Source organism: Geotrypetes seraphini, chromosome 8 (genome assembly GCF_902459505.1).
Source record: "Geotrypetes seraphini chromosome 8, aGeoSer1.1, whole genome shotgun sequence".
NCBI lineage: Eukaryota > Metazoa > Chordata > Amphibia > Gymnophiona > Dermophiidae > Geotrypetes > Geotrypetes seraphini.
The window spans coordinates 162,392,055-162,409,429 of NC_047091.1; the positions used below are offsets into that span (position 1 = coordinate 162,392,055).

General features: G+C 43.0%; 1 protein-coding gene across 2 annotated transcripts in view; it reads right to left on the reverse strand.

The window, feature by feature from the left end:
* HECTD4 (HECT domain E3 ubiquitin protein ligase 4) overlaps nt 1–17,375 on the reverse strand; it is a 492,696-nt gene that overhangs the window by 439,770 nt on the left and 35,551 nt on the right. For both annotated transcript variants that reach the window (XM_033956861.1, XM_033956860.1), the window contains exons 2-3: nt 14,671–15,188; nt 5,199–5,288 (exon numbers count right to left, since the gene is read on the reverse strand). In XM_033956861.1, the coding sequence (XP_033812752.1) occupies nt 5,199–5,288; nt 14,671–15,188 (608 nt within the window). The remainder of the gene's footprint in view (nt 1–5,198; nt 5,289–14,670; nt 15,189–17,375) is intronic.

Consider the following 17,375-nt stretch of genomic DNA (forward strand, 5'->3'; position numbering starts at 1 on the left):
AATGCATAATGAATGACATATTATAAAACTGAAGCTGAGAACAACCTATAGCCCCTGATGCCGCCGACAGGCAAAACACAGATTTGTGTTGAGCATATCTGTTCAGTTTGTGGAGAAGAATGGTACATGGAGCATGAAGAAGGAGTTTATTGGAAAAACAAACCCATAAAGTGAAATGTTCGCACAATATTGAAGACTTTTTAGTAAATTATATGGACAGTAGTGCATTTTTTATATGAATTTTTAGTGGGTTGGTTGGGTAAGTTGTTAAGGGTTCAGATATATTTATATGATATGAATTATAAGTTCAATTGTGGTTTATATGAAATTTTATGTTTAAATGATTTTTATTATTCCAGCAGTAAGAAGCAAATACAAACAGTAGTATCATTAAGGAAATAACATTTTCAACAATATAATCAGTTCCCCTCCCATTTATATGAAATTTTAAAAGTATAATTTTTTTGTTTTTTTTTTTATTATTCTTTATTCGTTATTGCAAACATATGAAAAATCAAGTAATAACATACTGCACTCTATTCCAACAAATAATCTAAAGCTGTTTAACCCCCCCAACCTAATAAAAATTGTGAATGGATGATTTGAGTAAATCTTTAGAATTATAATTATCTTAGAAATATATATATCTTTTTGTTTATGAAATTATGTTTTAATTTATGAGAGCTATTGAATTGATATTATAAATCCCGTTGTTGTTTAGAGATGCATATTCATTGGGGAAATCCTGAAAACCTGACTGGATTGCGGCCCTCAAGGACTGACATTTAATACCCCTGCCCTAAACTGTACTGTTTCTTCAGGTTTTGAAGCCCAAATGCATGAGTTAGCATTTCTTAGCATTAAAATTTTAGCTGCCAAATTTCAGACCATTCTTCAAGATTCACTAGGTCTTTTTTCATGTTATTAGAACCATCCGGGGTGTCTACTTTATTACAGATTTTGGCATCATCTGCAAAGAGGCAAATCTTACCTGACAGCCCTTCAGCAACATCGCTTATAAAAATGTTAAAGAGAACAGGCACAAGAACAGAACCATGAAGCACACCACTGGTGACATCCCTTTCCTCAGCGAGACCTCCCTCCATTGACCACTACCCTCTGTTGTCTTCCACTCAACCAGTTCCTGACCCAGCTTGTCACTTTGGGGCCCTTACCGAGAGCACTCAGTTTATTAGATGTCTTTGTAGAACACTGTCAAAGGCTTTGCTAAATGCAATGTTAGCCCCAACAATATGGAATTCGTTACCATCATATTTAAGGTCTGAACAGAATTTAGATAAATTCAAAGGTGGCCTCAAAAGCTTCTTATTTAAAGACGCATTTGACTGTTAATTGATCTATGGAACTTTCTTAGCTCATTTTCTACACTAAAATTGATTCTCCCCTTTCCCCATGTTATTTTCTTTAATTGTTCTCTCTTTCTTTCAAATTGTATTTCTCCCCACTATCCTATTGTCTCATGTAAGTAAAGTTATGTCATTAATAGTTTGTTAACTGGACCTCTTTTAAAAATTTTTTTACTGTAAAACACTTAGAATTTATGATTAGCGTTTTATCAAATTTTTAATAAACTTGAAATCACACCTAGCACACTCCCTCTTTCCAATTCTCTGGTCACCCAATCACAAAAATTGATCAGATCTGTCTGACAAGACCTGCCTCTAGTAAATCCATGTTGCCTCTGTTCCTGTAATCCAAAAGATTGCAGAAACTTTACCATTCTCTGTTTTAAAAGTGTTTCCATTTATTTGCTTTCCACAGAAATCAGACTTAATGGCCTGTAATTTCCTACTACTTTCTTACTTCCACTTTTGTGTAGAGGGACCATATCTACCCTTCTCCAGTCCTCTGGTACCATTTCCAACTATAGAGAAACATTGAAAAGGTCAGTCAGCGGAGCCACCAGAATTTCCTTAAGTTCCTTCAGCATCCTCAGATTATACCATCCGGCCCCATCGCTTTGTCTACCTTTAATTTAGCTAGCTCCTCTCGAACACAACCTTCTGAAAATTGATCAGGGTCTACCACTCCTCATCCTCCATCCCTATTTGTATTTGTCTTCTGCAGTCAAAGTTCCGGCGCTTCAGCCGTGAACACAGAACAGAAATATTTGTTAAGCAATTCAGTCTTTTCTTTATCAGCTTTTACATACTTCTCCCCTTCATCTTTGAGTTTCACAATGCCACTTTTACACTTCTTCCTATCACTGATATATCAAAAAAAAAGTCTTTGTCCCCGTTTTACCATGTCAGTTATTTTTTCTTCTTTTTGCATCTTTGCATTCCTGACTACTCGGCCAGCCTGTCTTAACTTTTCCAAATATTTTTGACTGGGTCCTCTTTCTGTGATCTTTTGTCATTTTTGAAAGCTAACCTCTTATTCCTTACCTTCTCAGCTACTACTTTTGAGAATCTTCTTTTCCTCTTACTTTTACTTACTTACCTCACAAAATGGTTTGTCACCCTACAAATAACTCCTTTCAGTTTTGCCCACTGCATTTCCACTCCTTCCAGACAATTCCTTGACGTAATTCCCCATCCGAACAAAGTTAGTTTTTTAAAAAAAGTCTAGAACCTTTACTTTTGAATAAGCCCTCTCTATACCCATCTTAATATTAAACCATACCATGCAGTAGTCACTGGACGTCAAATGACCACCCACTGTAATATCAGAAACACTTTCCTCATTTGTAAGCACTAAGTCTTGTGTGACCCCCATCCCGTGTAGGTTCCATTACCAACTGCTGGAACAGTTCTCCTTGAAGAGAATCCAGGATCTCCCTACTTCTAGAAGATCCCACAATAGGGATATCCCAATCAACATCTGGCATTTTAAAATCAACTATTAGTAAAACTTCCCCTTTTTTAGATATATTCTGAATGTCTACTATTAAATCTCTGTCCACTTCTTCCATCTGTGAAGGAGGCCTGTATATCACACCAATGACACTTTCTCTTCCTTGCCCTGCAGATCCTGCAATTGTGTGGCTTTAATATGATCTTTAACAAATAACACTACACCCTCCTCCTTTTCTTCCTACCCTGTCTTTCCTGAACAGATTCCAATCATGATTCTCCATGAACCATGTCTCCGTTATCACCACTTTATCCAACTCATCTTCTTCCATCACAGCTTCTAGATCCAGAATCTTGTTTCCCGTACTTTGAGCATTAGTATATATTGCTTTCCAGACATTGCCCCTTTTTCCCATCCGTATAGAGTTATTCAGTGATCTACTTACATGAGGGCTTATACTCACCCAGGGACTTTGATCACCCTGCCCCATCGCTTCTACTTTAAAGCCCTCTTCAGTAGATTAGCCAGCCTGCTGCCGAAGACACTTCTTCCTCTCTTTGATAGATGCATACCATCCCTGCTCAGCAGATCTTGGAAAATCATCCAATGATCCAGGAAGCCAAAATGCTCTCCACGACACCAGCCACATAGCCACTCATTTATCTCCAGGGCCTTTACCCTCAACAGGGAAGATGAACGAGAATGCCACCTGCGCATCTGACTGATTCACCTTCTCTCCCAGAGCCACAAAGTCATTTTTGATACGTTCACAGGGGTACCCTGGCAATATCATTAGTGCCGTACAAAAGGAAGTGGGAACGGACAATGAACGTTCCACTGAAGATCACCGATGTAAAACCAACTTGTTTATTTCAGAAAAGGACACAAGCAGAAGCTGTGGACCCGACACAGCACTGTTTTTCGGCGTTTGAGGAACGCCTGCATCAGGGGTCACTGTGGCGTATATGTTCACAGATGACAGGTCTGGGATAAAACAAAGCTCGGTCCAACTAACATGCCAGAGTAACCAAAAATCACTGAAAAGCTATGGAAGCTTGTATCCTTTTCTGAAATAAACAAGTTGGTTTTACATCAGTGATCTTCAGTGGAGTGCTCATTGTCCGTTCCCACTTCCTTTTGCACTGTTTTATACCCGTGGGTTCTCTGTCCTGTTGGACTTTTTGGTGTTTACTTGAATATCATTAGTGCCGACATGGATGAGCAATATCAGATAATAGTCATCAGGCTTTCTTCTCGCTACCCTCCCAAACAAACAGTCATGTTTATAAAGTAATCTTGAAAAACTGTTGATCAGTCAGCATTTTCCCCAGTCTCAGTCAAAGACCATTGTAATTGTTTTAAAGTAATATTGAGCATACCATCTGCGTCAATTTCTTTAACCATCACTTAGGAGGAATGGCCTGATCAAATGCAACGTCTCGGTGATGCCCATTGTTTCCATTTTACAATGACGACTCTGATAGCACCAAAAAAAGATATTTACAAATGCTGAAATTTTATGTTCTTTTACATAACCTTTATCCCGAGTTCTTCTGGAAGCTTCATGTTCAGCATGTTTGATAAACTGAATTTGAAGCACAAACAACTTGATTTTTCATTATGTAATTTGGCTCAATTGTTAACATATGTGGCTTTTATTTATTATGGACCTTGTTAAGGCTATTTTATTTCTTACATTCTGCCCCCTTCAAGATAAAAGTTATCATAGAAGATCCCCAAAGAAATGAAATTGAGCTAATTTTGGTTTTGCTTTGACAACAGGATATAGCAACTTACAAAATCAGGACTTTTTGTTTCTTCATCTTAAATACTCATGAATATTTCTTTAATTATACTTTCAGCATAAATGATCAAACTATGTTGTGTAGACCACTGAAACTTCTACTTTAATACATTTCTTCAAATTTCCATATTACTTGGCACTGTGACTATTTCGCTTTTCAGAGGTTACAAAGGGCTTGTTGAGACTGGTAAAATGACTTTTTGTTGTACAATAATTTGTAGACGCCTTTTTCTAGCCAATAATTTTCCTCTCTGGCAATTGATAAATTATTCATGATCTTTACTATGCAAGCTATGGTATTATTTTGTAGACATGATTTCTGAGGATTGTTTGTATGTTTATTTTATCATGTTTTTGTTTTAAAATTATGTAAACCGTTTAGTTTTAAACAGTACAGAAATTTTTAAAATAAACAAACTTCAGTAGTTAATTTTTTCTACTATGGGCCTAAGGGAAAATCTGAGAGATGGAGGTGGTAGAGCTATCAAACCGAAAGCAGGCCAGGAATATTACTATTATAAACACAATTTTAGGTAGAAAAATAAAAAGGTTCAATTTAAAATAAATGGGTACCTACCGATACAACACATCTGCCACAGGCAGGGACCCTAGGTCATTCTGTTTCTGTAGTAAGTGTACAGTATGAACAAATGTTTTTAGTGACCCTCTAAAATAAGAAAGAAACAGGAATTAGTTAATTATAGCAATGCTATAAAATTTGGAAGGTCTTGCTTCAAAGAATTTTCACTTAAAGCACAAATAAAAGACTCGATATTGAAGGAATAGCATTTCATGCCAGAAGAAATAGGGGTCCTTTTATCAAAACACGCCAACGGAGTTAGCGCGTCAGACATTTCATCAAGCGCTAACCCCCGCGGCCCGCTAAAAAACTAACGCCTGCTCAATGCAGGAGTTAGTGGCTAGTGCAGCAGGCGGTTTAACGCGTGTTAAACCCCTACCGCAGCTTGATAAAAGGACCCCATAGTTAAGCTGTTTTGTGGTCCTGTTTAACCAAATACCTATTAGATGGAGACAGCAGAGTGACTACACAAAGTTAGAAGTAGTTACAGCTAAGAACAGGATGTAGTAATTTAACAAGAGTTACTCTACCCATTCTGCGTATAGGAAAGTGAGTGTGGGGAAAAAAAAAAAAAAATCAAGGTCATGCAATATGGCTCTATGATTAAAAAACTATGAAGTAGGATATAACTTGCATGCTAGAAATACTGCATGAAAGTTCTTTTCGGCTTAGGTAGCAAGGGGGGTCATGATTGTTGTAGTTGTCCAGGTCTCGCCACATCTAGGTAGGTAGAACCGATGTTTCAGTCATCATGATGTGGCTGAAATATCAGTTCTACCTACCCAGACGTGGCGAGATCCAGCCAATTGCAACAATCACATCATGAAAGTGTTTCACTTCCATAGGTGAACTGTCACTCACTAGTTTGGCTAATCTCCACCTACTGCTCCAGCCTCTAGAGTCCATATGGTCATCCTGTCCCCATCAACTGTAGGATGGATACCTGGCTCTGCTCCTGCTGCAACCTGTACCTCAACTCAGTCTCCCCAAGACCTCTTTCCTGAATGTTTCTTCCATACAAAGTTTCCACTTCTCACCTCCATGCAGGGTATCATGCATTGCCAGGTCCTTCCAAACTTGCCAATATCTGCCCACCCAAGATTTTTCTCATCACTCTCGCCATACATCCTATGTTAACCTCCATAAAACTTCTCAGAATGTGCCTTCTTCATCCTTTTCTCCCCAAGTCTACCTTTGGTTGCTCCTCCTCACTCCTGAGCCAGCAGCACACCAGCAGCCAGACAATCACCTTGCAATTACTGTCTCATCCCCATCAATCTGTAAGTGGCAAGCTGTAACCTTATTCCCCTCACCAAACCCCTCAAATCACATCATGAAGCTCTAGCTATCCCACCCCACACTGCCTGCTTTGGACTACTAATGTGCCATCCAACATGTGGCTCTACTGTTCTGTCTTCATCACATTCCTTAGACAAAGAGATTAGGTTCTCCCGACAGATGCGAGCCTGCAGAAGGAATCCATTCCAGGTTTTCAACTCCTCCTCCTTCTCCAGAGGGCTCTGCTAGAGAATGACACGGGGACAAATTTTTCCCCGTCCCCACACGTTCTATCCTTGTCCCTGTCCCATTCCTGCAAGCTCTGTCTTCATCTTCACAAGCCTCAAACACTTTAAAATCGTAAGTGTTCGAAGTTTATATGGTTGAGGTAGATCTTGCAGGAATGGAGGAGCAGGAACAGAACTCAGGGACAGGGCAGAAAATTGAGTTACTGTGGGGACAGGGAAACATTTGTTCCCATGTCATTCTCCAGGCTCTGCTGCCTCCTTCAGTTGTACCAAAGTAGGCAACAGCCCTTTATAGGGACACATAAGAAGGAGGGATATGGAGAGGCTCTCAAATCTACAAATCTGCTCTGCTCTGAAAGTATAACTAACATGTTACAACTTTTAATTGAATAATCAAATCATCAAGATAACCATACGAATCAAACATTTATGTAGCTCATATATTTCCCCAATGTGTTAAAGCAATAGATTATTCTTCAGACCTTTGAGGTCTGACTGACATCCAAATCTCGGTTTTGACTCAAAATTTCTGATCGAGACAGTAAGCAGGCAGAGTAAATAACTGACAGGGCGGGATCCCAGAATGTACACCTATATACTAGAAAAGATATTAGCAAGGTAAGAACCTAATCTCTTTTTTTTTTTGCAATAGGTGTGTTGTTCTGGACAGCAGAGACGTACAAAAGCAATCCCATAAATCTAGGATGGGACCTCTGCACCTGCTCGTAACACTGAGGACCCAAAGACATGTCCTCCTATGCTGCCATGTCCACTTTATAGAACTTGGAGAATGTGTGCAGAGTGGACCAGGTCACTGTTCTACAAATCTCTCCAAGCAAAATCACCCGAGCTTCAGCCTACGTAGAGGCTGCACTTCTTGTGGAATGCACTTTCAAGGAGACCAGTGATTGCTTGCCACAGGCAATATATGCTGATGAAATGGCCATTTGTATCCATCTTGAAATGGTTGCCTTAGATGCTTATCTGCTGTATCTAGCCTGACTGATGAGCACAAATAGATTGTCCGATAGTCGGATCCACCTTAGGCTGAACAAACATCTGTTGACACTCCTGTGTCATAGGATAAAGCCTAATCATCATCTTGGATACTTTTAAAGAGCCCTCAGAAGCATCCCAGTGCTCCGTGACTAAAACACTCATATCAGGATGCCAGGGGAAAGACATGGGCTGTGCTCTGACTCCACTAAGGATAGAACACTGAGTGGAAGGAGCCTGCCAGGAGTTTAACTGCAACTCCCACTGGACGTTAAGTAATGAGCTCTAATAGCACCAAAGGCTTAAATGAATGGAATACTGTGGGATCCTTCCCTTGGTCGAGGGCCACACTGCTTCTTGTGTACTTGCTCCTGTTTGTGATCCTATATGGCCCAGCAGGGAAGACTCATTCTGTGATAGTAAGGGCATACAAACTGACCCCTCACCTTCTGAATCCCTGTCAGAAAGGTCCACCAGATCTTGGTCAGCCTCTGCCAATGACCTTGAGGCACCCTGAAAGCCCAAGACCCTTGCACGACCTCTCGCTCACTGCTAGACCTCACATGAGTATCCTGGATATCCAAATAAACTCTTGACATCAAATTAAATTCAGGAGAAAAGGCTTTACTGGGCATCACTGAGTCCCATTTAGGTAACTCCACTTTACATCTCTTGGGTTCAACAACTTCCATACTTTGGATTTTCTTCTAGTAAACAGGACTCCCGAAGGATCTTCAGCCCTTGGAGACCAAAGGGGAGATTAAGCCAGATGCTCCCAACCCCTCTCCACATACTGAGAGGCGCGTAGCACAAGGGCGCTCTTCTGACACCCATCCAGCATAATAAATCTTGCCTGAATTAGGGGGAAAAGACTGAGGACTCCATCCCTGCCAGGTTTTGAGGCAAAAAGAGGTGATTTGAAGGATCTGGAGAACTTTGAAAACAACCTAACTAAAGTTAAAAAAAAAAAAAATACACACACACAAAAAACAACATAACAGGATTTTAGAGGCCAGGGACCCTATCATATGTGGCAGAAACCTTCATAATTAGGTTTCTCAGACCCCTCCCCCCACACACAGCGATTTTGCCCATGTACCAATAACAGACTTACTCACTGTGACATATGCTCTAAAGGAGCTGCAGTCTGCCTCAGCTCTAAGTATTAGCAAGATTTGGAAGAAGAATCCCTGCCTCAATCAACCAGTCCTCCAAACCTGAGATCTTTTGACTGCTAGTCGGACTGATCCACGCATGCAAAGGGGGAAGGTAAAATCACAGCTGGTACCCTGAGGAGCCCCGCTGAGTCCCCTGTGGATGCCCAATTACCCGAGTTCAAGACCCTGTGATTCAGTAGGTGAGCTAAACCAGTGTTCTTCAACTGCTGGTCCGTGGACCAGTGCCAGTCCGCAGAAATTTCCTGCCGGTCCACAGAGCTGGCACGTGCATTGGGTCCCAGACAGTGCTCTTCAGCTGTCAGTCCACAGTGCGATTGATGCAGCATTGTCTTCGGGCCAGCTTCCTCTTCCTCAGTGCTGCAATGCACAAAGCACTGGGCAGAGGCTCCTACGCGTGTCCTGTGCCTGAACCGGAAGCCTTCTCTCTGATATCGCAATGTCAGAGGGAAGCCTTCCAGATGAGGCGCGGGACACGCGAGGAACCGCTGCCCACGGCTTTGTGCACTGCAGCGCAGAGGAAGAGGTAGCAGGCCTGAAGATAACACCGGGGGGCAGGCCAGAAGGCAATGCACAGCATGGAGGGAGGGAGACAACAACAGCAGGGGGAATGATTTTATTTTTTAATTTAGTGATTGATTTACATCTGCTGTCTGTTCAGGAAGAAATGCATTTGTTTCTTTTCCTCTGGGGTTGTACTGCATACAGAGCCTTGCATCTTAGGGTTTGTTTGCAAATATTAGTACTTTTAATTTTTGGTCCCGTATTTGCATGGGGTTATCTGTGTTCTGATAGGAATGAATATTGAGAAGCATACAGTGTGCTTTGTGTAGTTTAATTTTGTGGTTAACCATTATGTGTTGTTAATATGATTATAATGAAAAATGAATGGAAAAAATGGTGCTACAATTAGTACTATTATGGGGCGGGGTCTGGGGGCGGAGAATGGGTGTTGATGGGCGGGGTCTGGCCCACGATTTAGCCCAGTGTTCTTCAACTGCCAGTCTGCGGACCAGTGCTGGTTCACAAAATAATTATTTTATTTCCGCCGGTCCATAGGTGTCAAAAGGTTGAAGAACATTGAGCTAAACTACTAGGGATATGGACTCCGAGCTCCACAAAGGTTTCTGCAGGTTGACCAACAGATTCCCAAGGTATTAACTTGCCAGCTGCAGACTCAAGACTGCTTCTTCTCCATGCAGGCAGAGTTCACTACCGAAGTGGAGAGCTCTGGTATAGAGAATGACACGGTGACAGAAAACCGCGGAGAAACCATCCTGTGGAATGTGGGCTCTTTTAGAGAGAGGAAGAGATAATGGTTACTGTGGATGGGCAGACTAGATGGTCCATTTGGCCTTTATCTACCACCATGTTTCTCTATGTTTCTATTCTTTAGTGCCTATCTCAACCTCAGTCCTTCTACACCAGCATTCTTCAATGCAAGGCTTGAGAGTCAGTGGCTGTGTCCATTCATACTCTGATTCTTCCCTCTCTCCTTAAAGAATGACATAGGGATGGTTTCCCGCAGTTATATGCAGGGACAGGAACAGTGATTAATTCTGTCAAGTGTCATTCTCTATTCTGGTACACTGATAGCCACAAAAAAATGCAAAAATACCTAAAATAATAAAGAAATATACAGAGCAGATCAGAAAGACACCTTAAAGCTTGACCGCAAAAGGAAAAACTGAAGGGAGGAGCATAGCCCTCTGGAGAAGGAGTTGAAAACCTGGAATGGATTCCTTCTGCACGGCTCATGAGAATGGGGAGAATATCCTATTTTCCAGAATGACACACCTATTGCACTAAAGTTGGGATTAGCCCTTGTAAATGGGATAGATACTGCCCAGTCTTGACTTTCACTACACCACTATTCCCAAGATGCAGAAGCAGTGAGCTGTGCACTCCTTCATTTCTCATATGGCAAAACAGCACCTTTCACCATGACTCCATAGTGAACATCTTGTGTCAACCTTTCCCTCCATGTCATAGCAGCATATGTCCCCTAAAACTAACATGGGGTCAGTAAATGCGGAAAGTGCAGGCTGTCACAGCTGGGGTGATAGCACAACCCCCTGACTTCTCCCCTCTCTTTCACAGTTCTGTTTGCACACTTCAGAAGAATCAGCTATCAAAATCATACAGTTCACTTCTTCCTGCTACTATACAGTCTTCTGCCCTGCCTTATGTATGGCATATGTGACACCTTAACTAAGGCTGGGTAGATGAGCACACACACACACACCATAGACTCAGCTGAAATACAAATGGAGGGACAATGTAACAAACGCAACTCTGAAGGAACATGCCTAAGGATGGTGGCTTTAGAGCTCATTTTATGACCAATTATACAATACTAGCTTTATAGCCCGTTACATTAACGGGTGCTAGAATGTGTGTGTGTGTCTGTCTTTATTTCTTTCTCTCTCTGTCTCCTTAGCCGCTTTCTGTGATCCCCCTATCCAGCAGTAGGCTTTTCTTCCTTTTTCCCCCCTGTCCATCAGCACCTGTTCCTGCTCCCCCTGTCCAGCAGTAGGCCTCCCTTCCTTTTTCCCCCCCTGTCCATCAGCACCTGTTCCTGTTCCCCCTGTCCAGCAGTAGGCCTCCCTTCCTCCCCCCCTGTCCATCAGCACCTGTTCCTGCTCCCCCTGTCCAGCAGTAGGCCTCCCTTTCTTTTCCCCCCCTGTCCATCAGCACCTGTTCCTGCTCCCCCTGTCCAGCAGTAGGCCTCCCTTCCTTCCCCCCCTGTCCATCAGCACCTGTTCCTGCTCCCCCTGTCCAGCAGTAGGCCTCCCTTCCTTTCCCCCCCTGTCCATCAGCACCTGTTCCTGCTCCCCCTGTCCAGCAGTAGGCCTCCCTTCCTTTTTCCCCCCCTGTCCAGCATTAGGCCTCCCTTCCTTTTTCCCCCCCTGTCCATCAGCACCTGTTCCTGCTCCCCCTGTCCAGCATTAGGCCTCCCTTCCTTTTTCCCCCCCTGTCCATCAGCACCTGTTCCTGCTCCCCCTGTCCAGCAGTAGGCCTCCCTTCCTTTCCCCCCCTGTCCATCAGCACCTGTTCCTGCTCCCCCTGTCCAGCAGTAGGCCTCCCTTCCTTTCCCCCCCCTGTCCATCAGCACCTGTTCCTGCTCCCCCTGTCCAGCAGTAGGCCTCCCTTCCTTTTTCCCCCCCTGTCCATCAGCACGTTCCTGCTCCCCCTGTCCAGCAGTAGGCCTCCCTTCCTTCCCCCCCTGTCCATCAGCACCTGTTCCTGCTCCCCCTGTCCAGCAGTAGGCCTCCCTTCCTTTTTCCCCCCCCTGTCCATCAGCACCTGTTCCTGCTCCCCCTGTCCAGCAGTAGGACTCCCTTCCTTTCCCCCCCCCCCCCTGTCCTATGTACTACCTGAGTGCTTTAGCTGTGCTGCCTTGAAGGAAGGTCTACTGCTGGACAGGGGGAGCAGGAACAGCTTCCCCTGTCTCCGCTCTGTGAAGGCCTCTTCCTGGCAGCCACTGCTCCACACCGGTGTGCGCAGCCGAAACCGTCTCCTCCTGTCAGCCGCCGCTCGGCACCGCGGGCCTGAAACCAACACCGCGGCCTGCAGGCACCGACAGCGTGCTGGAAATAGCGGACCGGTGTTTTGGAGACGGAGTGGCCGAGCGAAGCGCATGCTGCTGACAGGCGGGGTCCTGCTCCGGCGTGTCGCTCGTGCACAGCAGCGGGAGCAGCGCCACCAGCAGCAGCGCCGCCATCGCCGCTTCCGGACACTGCGGGAGCCCCCGCGCCTGCGCATCACCCTGGCACGCGGAAGCGAGCGGCAGTTGGTTGTAGAGCACGCGAGGCCAGCTTTTCAGCCCTTGTCGAGGGGGTGGGACAGGCTGGTGAGGAGCTCGGGGGCTGCAGCTGTTCTTCCACCGTGTCGCAGTGGCTGGCTGCGGTTCCGGCTTGTGGAGTTGATCTGCCCAGCGCTCGCGCATGCGCACTCCTGCCTGCAAGGCCACGGACATACATCTCGGATCAGGGAAAATGGAATCACGCAGTTGAGTGCGCATGCGCGGCTAGCGTTTTATTATTTCAGATAGAATATTTGAAAATACCACTTTTCCTGCAGTTATGCAAACTCTCCAACACTATTAATCCCTACCCAATCAATTCCAGTCCTTTAAATCAGGCTCTCTTTCCCTCTTCTAGCTCTTCACCATTTGTACAAGATGCAGCTCAGCAGTGAACAGGCTTCAGAGTGGAATAAAGCACAGAATATCTATAGCACTCTTTACTAAACACGTGATAGAAGGTCTTAGCTTGAAGACAAAGTATCAACAGTTGAGAAAAAGGCAAATGAAGTAAAACTAGGAGAACCTCAATATACTACAATTAATGTACTGTATATACTCGAACATAAACTGAGATTTTGGGGCCCAAAAATGGGGGTCTTGATTTATAATTTGAGTCTTCTTCCTCCACTGCCATCAATCCCCCCTCCCGCAAACCAGCAGACTTCAATCCATACCCGGACCCCTACTGGCTAGCATTCCCTCCCTCCCAAGCAAGAATAAACCCCACCCCTCCAGGCCTACTGTGCCTTCCTGGTGGTCTAGTGGCATGTTGGGGCAGGAGCAATTCCCACTTGCTCCTGCCCATTCTTTCTCCACAACAAAAATGGCTGCCAAGATTTCCAGTAACAGTCTCGCGAGGCTGCTGAAGCCTCACAAGCCCAATGTCACGGTAGGTCTGAGGGGAAGGGGGGACTCTCAGCTTAGGAAGCAGTGAGCGCTAGTTGGAGGTGGGGGTAGTGGTGCAAGTGTGGATACGTGCTGAAGTCTGCCAGTATGGGAGGGGGGCAGCAGGAGGGTTGGCAGTGGTAGAGGGGGAAGATTACTGGGAAGCAGAAGGGAAGGCGGTAGGGCACCACAGGGAAGGCAAAGACAGGGATGGTAGAATATAAACCCTCCAGTTTATATTCGGGTTACCATTTTTCCCTTAAGGGGAGGGGGGGCGCAAAATATGGTATCTCAGTTTATACTCCGATAGGTTTATATTAGAGTATATACAACAAAAGATTTTTGATGTAATTTTCTTTGTAACATCTCAAATGTGCCAATTTTCATAACCAACTGATAGATTACGTTGAAAACTACCTGCACACAGTTATACCCGATATTGGTGTGAATAATTTACAAAAAAATAATAATTCAACCTCAAGTTTTACTTAGAGTTTAGATGAAAACTAAAAGTGTTACTTTTTCATTTGCCTTCAAGAGGCATATCGGGGGTAGAGCATGTGCACACAGGGTTTGTGCTCTCCTACCCACATATCAATAGAGCAAGTGTTTGAAAATGATTCCATGGGTAAGAAATTTTTTTTAATTAAAGATTACCCTTGTAGTACTTCCACAAGAATTGGCAGTAATTCATAAAAAAATATAAAGCAAGTTCCATATACTTGAATATTATATTTACAGATTAACTACATCAAGTCATCAGCTTCAACAAAGGGAGTTTGGATGCAACGATGGAAGCAATGGATGAGTAGATCTGCTAGGACCACATCAGTGTGGACATATGCATTAGGCATAATATCCCAAGAGTCTGGACAATACATCTTTGGATAATCTGCAATGCCATTAATCTAGTTCCAAGATATTTCTACAGAAAGATTACTATAAAAACTAAACCGATCTATAGGAAACACATTTCATATAAACCAAATTTACTGGGGCATCCTTTACCAAATGACTATAAATTACTGTACCAGTGACTTTCTTGTTTGCACAAGTTGACATCAATTTTACTTTCTTACCGTGCACAAGCCAAGGCAACAAGAGCAGCAGCAGAATTTTCTTTTTGTTTATATGGGATCTGTTGGCCAAAGGTAAAATTTTCCTCCAACCAGGAGCAGAGTAAAGATTCAATCCCATTAAGACAGTCAGCAGGCTCTTTAGTCAAACTCAGTGGCTGACAGTCTCGAAGGCAATTCAATAGCACCTCAGCAGTTATATTACAAAGAGAGGGGTCTGTTCGGCTCTGAGACTTAATAAGTGGAAAAACCAACAAGAGACCCACTCGAGATGTAAAAGGTGCCTGCTCAGGTTGCTGTAGCAAACCTTGACGTTTAAGCAAGGCCATAGTTTCTTCATCACTAGAGCTTTCGCGTTCATGTTGCTCTTCCATGGCCAGCTGTCGCTGAGCATTCCAGAGTCCACGTAAAGCATTGAGACGGTATTCAAGCAGTCGGGCGTAGGCATTGCTCTGATTTCCACATACAGCACGTAAACGTTCTGCTAACTCAATTGGATTCTTGGTCTCAAAAGTTAAAATCTATAGACAGAAGAAATGTGCACATTATGAAATTGTAATTTTATGTATTTCAGTTTTGAGTTGACTTTTTTTCCATCACTAACCCTACCCCCATTCCAACTTCAATTTTTTTAATATTATATTGTCTGCATTTTTCACCCAATTCTAAACCTCTCTAATACGGTTTACTAGTCAATATAGCTTGACAAGAGAAGCAATTTAAAAATATTTGAAAGTTTGGCACTGGCCAAATACAAAAAAATGTATTTGGGGCACTATTTAGTAGAGCATTAGCTCCCTCTAGAAAGTGACATAGGGACAAAGATTCATCCCTATCCCCTCACCAACCTCACATTTTCTTTAGAAATAGAGTGTATCTTAACTTATTTTACTGCATTATTTACAATTAACAGTGTTCTCCCCAGAAATTTTTTCCAGCTGGATGGCATGATAAAGTAGCCGGATGGGACAGGATGGGGAAATTTGGTGGTTAGAATAGGGTCATTAAATCCAGTGGCATACCTAGTATATATCCGCTGGAAACCCAGATGTGATGAAAAACCAATGTATGATAGAGTAAACACTTTCAACACTGAATGTGAAGATGTCCAAAAATGTAAGACCTAGTATATATGACAGCCAGTGCTGATCATTTTTTAACAACCTCCTCCTCTATATAAAAAAGTTATTTTTAGTAATAATCCATGAGTCACACAACAAGGGTGCACCTAGGAAAAGGCAGCATCTTAAACACTGCAGTGAGCACTAGAACATCAACACACGCATTGTAAATCTAAACAAGCCAGATCCTGCACAGTCAATTAGTTTTTTAAATAAACTATTCATTTTTAAAACAATTATAGTACATTAACAAATAAATACACATATAATAGTACAATACAAGCACTTTGCACTAACAAATATGCCTAAACAAGCATTTTAACCCTCTCACTCCTTTAATTAATAATCCATTGTACAGTCAATGCTAACAGAAAACCAAGTCCTTTTCATACACAAAGAACACAGAAACACCCTCGCCCAACATGGAATAATCGCAAACTAAAAATAGACAAAAGTTAAACTGAAATGCCAAGAAACCAGATTCTGCATACAATGCAACACCACAGAAACAGTGAATTAGGACAGTGAGCAGGAGATCTTTCTTATTGTAATTAATTGTAGGTAAAGCATAAACAAAACAACTGAAAACCCCCCACTTCCTATTCAGGTATCTATTCAAATTGCTGGTTCAATAAAAGAATGATTTAGAACTTAATCTGCAATTCTCTATTGAAACATATGTGCAAGGTAATTTTTCACTGACAAATGCTCAAACAGCAATGGCATAATGAGGGTGAGTGGTGCCAGGGCTATGGCATCCCTCCCCCAATCCTTCCCGACACTCCCCCCCATCGTGAATATGCACCCCTTCCCCGTACCTCTTTAATTTCCATGGCGCAAGCAGAATCATGAACTTGCTGCCCACACCATGTTGGCTCTCCCTCAGACATCACTTCCTAGGTGCAGGGCCCAGAAGTGATGTCAGAGAGAGCCGACATTGATGCTGATGTTGCTTGTGCCAGGAAAATTAAAGAAATACGGGGCAAGGGAAGTATGCATGGCGGGGGGGGAGTCAGGAAGGAGCAGGTCGGAGAGGATGGGTGCCAGCAACAGGGCGGACCAACCTCCCCTTAATATGCCACTGAACTTACATCATAAATAAAGACAGTATATCTGCATGTTTTCATATACTAAAATACCATAAATTACATGTTCTCATTATTCATGTTTACAATGTGTAATTTTGCCTATCCACAGCTGCATCAATTCATGCCATTGTGTTCGTGTATTTACAGGCCAGCACTTTAAAAAAAAGGGAAAAAAAAAAAAAAAAAACACCAGTTTTTTTGCTTTCACGTTCACCTCATGGTCAGGCTTTGATTCCAGATATAGCCCTCAAGCATCCAAAGAGAGAATTACAGGGACTTCAAGTGCTGTCCTATGCAGGAACCTAATCCTATTTTTCCAATAGAATCCACTGTTCAATTTTTGCGGTTTTGAGGTGCAACATATACTGTACTGCTGGAATCTAACCTCTATTTTCCCCATAGATTCAATGTTTCATTATTCATGATTTTGTGGTTCGCAACTATTTTCAGGAACCGTACTACCACAAATAACAAGAACAGTCCGAAAATTGTGAGCCTA